General features: G+C 56.4%; 1 protein-coding gene across 1 annotated transcript in view; it reads right to left on the reverse strand.

Moving 5' to 3' along the window:
- CYTH4 (cytohesin 4) overlaps positions 1 to 8,638 on the reverse strand; it is a 49,552-nt gene that overhangs the window by 38,239 nt on the left and 2,675 nt on the right. The window contains exons 2-3 of the mRNA XM_015559834.1: positions 2,770 to 2,852; positions 928 to 992 (exon numbers count right to left, since the gene is read on the reverse strand). Coding sequence (XP_015415320.1) covers positions 928 to 992; positions 2,770 to 2,852 — 148 coding nt within the window. The remainder of the gene's footprint in view (positions 1 to 927; positions 993 to 2,769; positions 2,853 to 8,638) is intronic.

Raw genomic sequence — 8,638 nt, forward strand, 5'->3', positions numbered from 1 at the left:
GATTGCGGGCAAGATGACAGGGAGGCTGGGGGGAGAACGCAGGTTGAGCCAGCCTCTTGGTGCAAATGAACCCCACCTGTTGCTGGCCCAGCCACTCAGGGAGAGCCCCTCATCTCTCTGGAACTCAGTTTCCTCATCTGTAAAATGGGGCAGCATCACCCCTGCTCCCAGCACTGTTGGGAGGTTAAAGGGCTGGAAACAGCGGGAGGTGTTGCTCTGGAAATGTCCTGTGTTATCATTGGGGCCTGAGCAGGGAGGGAGTCTAGAGACAGGATGGGAATGCATGGGAGTGTCTGTGTGCACGTGTGGGGGCTAGACAGGTGCAGGTGGAGGCGGCAGAGAGCTCAGGGGTGCGGGGCAGGGTGGGGATTTCCTGGGATACTGGGGCCCTATGGGATGATGTCAGGATCAACCTTCTCATCTCACAAGTGGGAAAACTGAGGCCCTGAGAGGGGAGGGGACCAGCCCCAGGTGACAGAGCCAGTGGGGAGCCTTCCCATAGCAGGGGCAGCTGAGTGACACCCTGAGGGTGGAGTGGGGTGGACCAACCCCTGTCCTGTCACAGGCCAGGCTCCTCCCCCTGAGGCCTTGCCTTCTCTGTCCTCATCCTTGGGGCCAGTTTTCCTTCTCCCCTCCCATCCCGGGATGCTCCTGGGTGGTGATTGGTCAAGGGGTAGGTCAGGGTGGGTCGGAAGAGACTTTGGGTGGAGAGGATGGGAGGATGGGGCTGTCTCTCAAGAGAGGGAGGTGCTTGGGAGCAGGGACCAGCCAGCCGTGCTCCTGTCTCACCGTCCTGCCTCCTCCTCCAGCGCCCCCTCCCTGACTTCCCCGGGGCCCAGACCAGGCATGGCCCTGTGCTTTCATGGTGTGTGACACCCTTAGGACGACACCATGGCAACTTCCGGGGCCCCCTGGCCGACACCTCACCTCTCCTCTGACATCTCGAAGCAGTCGATTTGGGCAAACACATCTTCGATCTCATCCTTCAACTTCTGTGGGTGGCAGTGGGGGAGGGGCAGGAGCGGGAGGGAGAGTCAGTGGGGGAGGGGCAGGAGCGGGAGGGAAGCTGGGCTAGAAGGGGTTTCACAACTCTCCCCCACCCACTCCCACCCCGGCGTGACCCCCACATGGCTCTCTCCTGACAGATCCCCTTCCCGGAGGTCTCCTGTCCTCAAAGTCCCAAACCAAACTGCTTCCCTCTATTCTTTCTTCCACCATCTCCTGACTTGGGGGTGTCGTCCCCAAGTCCCCACCCTATTCCCAGCTTTCCCCTCTCTCTCCTCTGCAGCTGTAGAGTCTCCTGCCGTCCTGCCAAGCCCACCCGACCAGCCCCCCTCCACCCAGCTGCCATCTTTCTGAAGCAGACTAGTGCCTGCCCTGCCCCTGCTCAAACTCCTTCCATGGCTCCCACTGCCCCCGTCCCCAGGCAGAAGGCACCGATTCCAGCCCTGGGAGGGCCCAGATCCTCTCCAGCTCCCCCCCATCTGTTTACTCTGCCACTTGTCCCTGACTTGGTGCCCGCTGTGTGCCAGGTACTGTGGGTGCACCAGGCACTAGACAGCTCTGGCCTCTTCTCAGGGGCTTTGCCATCCCCATGGGGCTTGCAGAAGAGGACATTAAGATGCAGAGAGGCGAGGTGACATGTCCCCTAAGGTCTGACTCAGCCTCTGCTTTCCCAGATCCCCCGCCCCGCACCCCCTCCCCATGTTCTGTTTTGACCTGGCGGGGGGGCAACAGTGTCAGCGAGAACCCCTGCCTCAGCCAACTGCCACCATTGGGCAGACAGGGAGAGGTGGCAGCTTGTCCAGCATTCCCCTGCAGGGCAGCAGCATGAGCCCCTAAAAGGCACCCAGCGCCCCCCCCCTTCCTTCCCTGAGAGCTGTGGGATGGGGTGGCCCCAGGGGCTTGTTCTGGGACACAAGGACAGCATGGGGCCTGGAGCCCATATCTGTGCCCAGTCAGCTCCTGTCCATGTGATCTCGGTTGAGTCACCAAGTGGCTTCCCCACAAATAAAGTGGGGGCTCACTCACAAGTATTAATTGAGCACCTACTATGCTCTGACTGTTGGGTTGCAAATTTAGGGGTGGGCAAGACGGTCCCAGGCCCACTTACACAGAGCTCACAGTTAGTGGGGTTGGGGTTGTGATGGTCATGGGGAATGAAATGACTGTGCAGATAATGATCACAGTGATGACATAGCAAATGCCTGGCACATGGTAGGTGCTCAATAAAATACCTGCTGGGTGCACCTTCCTCTGTACCTTCACTCTGCCCTGCACACTTGTAAAACCTTTAAGAAACAGGTGGACATGTGTTAGGCTGGGGCGAGGTCCCAGCAACTGTAGCCGCTAAGAGGAGACGGCACATGAGCTGAGAATGAAGTTATGAGGAGGAGCCATGACGAGAGCTTGGGAGAGTCCCAGGCAGAGGGGACGGTGAGTGCAAAGGCCCCGGGGCAGCCCTGGGCTCAGCATATTCCAGGAACAGAACCAGAGTCTGTCTCAGAGGCGGCTGAGAACCAGATGTGCTAACATTTGAAAAGCTGGTGTTTGGCAGGTGCTGGGCACGGATTGGCATGACGTTGACCTAATGATCCCCGTTTTAGGAGGGGATGAAGCTGCGGCTCAGGACGGGGGCGAGCGCCGGTGGACCCCACCATGCGAGGAGGCTGTAGAGCCGCAGGCGGGCTCCACACGCAGCAGGGTCTGAGGGTGCGTCAGTGTGAATGTGTGTGTGACTCACGTGCACAGTTGTGAGTGTGCACTCACCTGGATGTCATCCAGAAGCTGCTTCCGGTGCCATTTGATCCGCTGCAGCTCCTCAGTCTCCCCGCTGCTCAGCTCCGCGGCGTCTGGAGAGAGAAGGCCGTGTGGCCACTGGCTCACTCACTGCCCTCCCCTCACCCCTCAGCTCCAGCCGCACCAGCTAGCTCTCAGGGCCCTCTTCCCCCCATAAACCCATGACTCGCTGGCCCTTTTCACTCAAGCCTGGGCTCTGATGCCACCACCTCCAAGAGGCCTTCCCTGACCACTCTGTCTAAGTCAACCCCTCCCCTGCCTTCCCCTCCTACCCAGCTTTCTGTTTCTACTACCCTCCCGGTACAGGTGCCCTGAAATTATCTTGTGTACGCGCATCTTTTCTATTGCATTCATTACGCTCATTATTTTGTTCATTGCTGCAACCTCAGCAGCTAGAAAGAGCCAATAAGGAAGGTATTCATTCCTCCCTGGAACTTTATTCTTTTACTGGACCACATGTCTCTCATTTATTCACTTATTTATTTGCACAACCAGGAAGTGGTGTATCATTTTGCTTCACACCCTATTGGCCAGATGTAATCACATGGTCACACATAGCTGCAAGGGAGGCTGGGAAATGAGCCTGTAATAGGGTGGGCCTTACTATGTGAGGTGGGAAGACTAGATTTTGGGGGACATCTGACAGTTTCTGTCCCGGACACTGAAGCTCAGAGCAGTGAGTTGACCTGGTTAAGGTCCTACAGGGATGATTGCTAAGCCAGGGCGGACCGTGGACTGGGATAACTACAAAGCCTTTTCCACGTCACCTGGAAATGAATTAACGGAGATGAGTGTGTGTGGGTCAGAACTCTGTGCAAGGTGCTAGGATGATTCCCACACCCCGGTCAGCTGGCTTGCTCCTACTCCCCTGTGGTGCTTCCTGTTCCAGCCACAACACTCTCCTGGTCAAAATCTCATGGACTCCCCATCACTTGAAGGAAAAGCCCTCATCTGGTCCTGCACAGTCTCCCTGGCCTCTCCAGCCAGGCTCCTCCCCACCGTTCTCAACCACAGCCTGCCAGTCCAGCCTGCCAGCTCCTCACTGCCCTGTGTTGTCTCACTCTCTGTCTTACTCCCCCTCCTTTGCCTATGCAGTCCCTCCACCCCATGCCTTGTCCTGTCTGCCTGTCCAAACCCCTCCTGACTTTCAAGTCCTCGCTTTGGGAAATGTAAAACCATTTCTTAAAGGTTTTACGAGGACAGATGCTACTTCCCCTGAATGAATGCAGAGAACATTAAGTCCTCCATTCCCCTACTTCTCTCTCCTATTGAAGGAGTAGCCGTCTTGGACTTTGAGATGGAGGCTGGGTATTGAGATGGCAGGAAGGCAAGCTAGAAGGAGACAGGGCCCTGGGCAACTGTGTGGAGAAGAGTCATCATATTCCCCTCACCAGCAGCTCCCCACTCGGACTTTTCACTGAGAGAGAAATCAGTTTTGGGAATGTCTCTGTCACTGTTATGCTGAGTCTCATTAACAGCAGTCTGTCCTGAAACGTAACCAATGCAGTGTCCTGATCTGGGAGTCACGAACCATAACCCTTACCTAGAGGTGGTTGTCAGGATTGAAAGAGCTGAGTTTTGTTCAACACCCAGCACGTATCTGGCATATGGTAAGGGTCCAACATGTGTATAGCGGGTGCTCTGCTGTGCCATGCAGCTCTCTTCTTCAGGACCCAGGTGTCCATTCTCTCAGCTACTGGGGATCGGGGGGAGGGGGTGGGTAGCCTGCTGACCACTCGATGCTGGGTCCCTCTCCAGGAAACTACCTCAGCTAAATGGAGCTGCTTTGCTTAAGGATATGTCCCTCCGAAAGGGCAGCGACAGCACAAAAAATCAAGACCCCTTGCCTCATTTCTGGACCTGAGCCAGTTATCAGACCCCAAATCTATTGACTGCAGAAGAGGCTGTGTCCCCAGAGGGAAGGGTCTTGCAACACTGTGGCAAGTGTGGTATATGGTCAGGATTCCCTTGGCCAAGTAGCCAAGATGGGTCTGTCTGACCCTTCAAGTCATAAAGTCAAGACGCCCAATAGCTCTTCATTGTAAGTGGTTCACCTAGTAGCAAGCGTGAGCAGAAACAGAAGACTCCAGCCAGCTCCATGGACGGTGGCCCAGACCCCCATGTCATCCTCTGCTGTGGCACCAAGGCGTGCCCCTCAGCTCACACCATGGCTGCACGGGCGGGTCCCTGGTGATCTTCTGACAAAGGAGGAAAATGCCTGAGCTAGGTTCCAGGATGAGTGGCTCGGCGTTTGGGTACAAGTCAAAACTGGACAGCTATTGAACTAGAGCCCTGCTCCAAGGTGCTGTGGAGAAAGTGGCGAGAAGTCCTCCCAATGGGCAGAACTTTGGGCAGGGCACCTGGTCAACCTCCTCATGTGGAAAGAGAAGTGTCAGGAAGTAAGAATATACATGAGCCCTAGCTGGTTTGGCTCAGTGGATAGAGCATTGGCCTGCGGACTGAAGGGTCCCAGGTTCGATTCCAGTCAGGAGCACATGCCTGGGTTGCAGGCTCAATCCCCGGTATAGAGCATGCAGGAGGCAGCCGATCAATGATTCTCTCTCTCATCCCTGATGTTTCTATCTCTCTCTCCCTCTCCTTTCCTCTCTGAAATTAAAAAAAAAAAGAATATGCATGCAATCATGGGCAGTAGAGAGTAGCTTGACTTTTTGGCTGGAGGCTAAGAAGAAGAAGGATTAGAAGGCTGCGAACAGAGAGATCTGGGGAAGAGGCAAGTCGACGGCCGATGGGAGTGGGCACAGAGTGGGAAGACATAAAGCATATTTATGCTTCCCAGCAAGCACCCTTCACAGGAGAGGCACTCAACCACCAAGACTCGGACAGTTGACATCAGCCAGTCTGATTGGCCAGCCCAGTGCTGGTACAGTAACACATGGCATAAAGTAGCCGTGTGGCCTGGGCAAGGACTCTGGGTAGACCCACTCAGCAGGCTTCCCGAGCTACCACCACTGCTGACTTCCCTACTTGCCAGCAAGAGCGACCCGTTGTTTCCTGAAAAACCCAACCAACAACTTGGCAGCTGGTTGATCACGCGGGATCCCTTCTCTTCTGCCCAGACCAGCAATCTATCTTGAGCAGAACTCACACATGTTCTGGATGTGTGTGGCCTTTCCTGCCCACAGGGCCTCGGCCGCATTGGCCTCCAAGGGCTCCCAGAGGATTTGATCCTCCGACACAGAACGCTGCCTGACATCACATCAGATGGCGGGACCCTCTTTACAGTCAAGGATGTGTGGGCGGAGCATGTGGCCACGGTCCTGCTGGTCCGATCAACATTTCCCCACCAGATGCAGGGGGAGTGCTGGCCTGGTAGATGCTTGAGCAATGAGCCTCTTGACGGTGCAGCTGCGGTGTCAGCTTGGAGACCACATCCTGCCTGGATGGGCACCATCCTCTGCACCCTAAATCAGTGGCCATGAAGTGGGGCTTTGTCCCCAGTTCATAATCTACACAGATCCACCCCCTAGTGACTCACTCGGGAGTTTTCCTTTCTGTTCCTGCAACTCTGAGCTCTGTAGGCCTGGAGTTCCTGGTTTCCAGAGGGAAGGGGAGGTGGCCCCGACACCAGGGCACAAAGCAAGAGCTCCATTACACCTTAAGCTCAGAAACACCCACCCATGCTGGTGGCGTCATATAACTTGTCCTTTCATCCTGACGACTCTGTCAAGTGGCTCTTTTTTAGTTTAAGACACAGGCTCAGAGAGGCGAAGTGACTTGCCCTAGGTCACACAGCCAAGAGGTGGCAGTGCTGGGATCAGGACCCTGGTTTGCAGACACACCCAAGGCTGTGTCCCAGGATTCACGTGGGGATGGAAGGCGTGAGGGGCCGTCCGTTTGTGTGGAGCCAGGAGCAAGGGCATGGCAGGGAGGCGGCGCTGCAGGAGCGGGAGGGGGGCTGAGTGCTGTCGTGGAAAGACCCAGTCACCGCTCGTTGGCCGCGGGGTGAAGGGTCAGATTCTTTGTTTTGTGTGTTTACTTCCTGCTGCTTTCCTGTTGGCTGGGGCTTGTGTTTTGAGGTGGGCTTCTGGCCAGGGTACACCTGCTGGGGGAGGCCACCTGGATGCCAAAGGGGTTGGGGAGAGACCTGGCTGAGGTTTAGTTTTTTCTATGCACAATCCCCACTGTAGATGGTCAAGGGCTGGGCCATGGGCTCCCGTGACCCAGGCCTAGGCTGCCTTCTCCTCTCCCACTGTCTCTCTTTACTTCCCTCATCTTCTCTTGGGCCAAGGAGCCACACACAGCCCCTCAGCTCCAACTGCTCCCTGAGTTTCAGACCCTGCTACCCCTCTGGGCACTGGCCGTCATCTAGTTTGCCGTTTGGACCAAAACGGAAGTCCTAGAATTTCCCCTCAATTCTTCCTGAGCTCCCTGGGCGTAGGATGGTCCCTGAGACACACCGGCCACAACCCCAGGAGGCACCTGGACCCTCACCTCCCTCACCTCCCTCACCTCCTGTCTCCTCTCTCACCAAGCCCCACCCATCTCTTCTGTTTGCATAGCCCCCTCACCCCCCACCTGACCACCGGTTCCTGTCTCATGGCTCCCTGCCTCCATCTGCCCTTCCAACCCAGCCTCCCATGGCAGCCTCTTGTCCTGGGGATAAAGACTCCAACCCCCATCCTCACCACACCCCGTGCCCCGCCCCCTGCCCCGGACTTGAGGCCTCCCTGGCCGCCCTTCACTTGCTCTCATGTGCTCTTTCCCATAGGCCTTTGCGTATGCTGTCCCACGTGCCCGGAATAACCTTCCTTCTCCTCTCTGCAGGAGCGCCTCTGCTTCCTCCCGGGCTCCGCTGGGCATCATCCTCTCCCGTCTCCTTCCCACTCACCGCAGCAGGCCTGGGGTCGTGTGGCTCAATAAACTAGCTAAGCCGCTGGTGAAGGAAAAGGGTGCTAGTTGCGCACCTACTATGTGCCAGGCCCTGTGTGCTCTAGGCTCTTCCCACCCATATCTCATTTGATCCACATGACAACTCTAGAAGAAGAAAGGTATTTCTAACCTCACTGTATAGACAAGACACCTGAGGCTCAGAGGGGTCACGTGACCTGCTCCAGGCAACACAGCTGGAAGGTGGTATGTAGGCACCTTCTGACCCTCCACCTATTGGCTAAAAAGTGGGGATTTCTTCCCATTTCAGAGTTGAAGACACTGAGTTCAGGGAGAAGGACATGAGCTGAGAGGGTCCACTTCTGATTCCAAGCCTGTTTCAGGTACTGGTGTGGCTCACAAGGGTAGGTTTTTAATCATCATCATCATCATCATCTATACTAATAAGAGCATAATATGCTAATTAGGCCGGACAGCCAAACGACCTTCTGGATGTCCTTCCGGACAAAGCCGCAGTGGCAGAGGCCGAGGCAGAGACCGTTAGGGGCCATCAGGCAGGCACTGGAGCAGTTAGGGGTGATCAGGTCAGCAGGGGAGCAGTTAGGGGCGATCAGGTAGGTAGGCAGAAGTGGTTAGGGGCGATCAGTCAATCAGGCAGGCAGAGGGGTTAGGGGTGATCTGACAGGCAGGCAGGCGAGCGGTTAGGAGCCAGATGTCCCGGATTGCAAGAGGGATGTTCGACTGCCGGTTTAGGCCCAATTGCACAGGGTGACCACACCCACGCCTGTGCTGGGGCTGCCCTCTGCCCCCGGCTGGCCACGGGGCCGCCGGGTGTGTGGCCTGGTGCCGCCCGGCCATCTGCCCCACTCCTCTCCACTTCCCCTTTGTCCTTCCTCTTTCCCATCGTAATTTTAGAACCCATTCTGCTTGCAGCCCTGCTTCCAGGGCAGCTGGCCTGGTTCCTCTTTTCCAGGGCACAGCGAGGTGCTCT

Source organism: Myotis davidii, unplaced genomic scaffold (genome assembly GCF_000327345.1).
Source record: "Myotis davidii unplaced genomic scaffold, ASM32734v1 scaffold514, whole genome shotgun sequence".
Lineage (NCBI taxonomy): Eukaryota > Metazoa > Chordata > Mammalia > Chiroptera > Vespertilionidae > Myotis > Myotis davidii.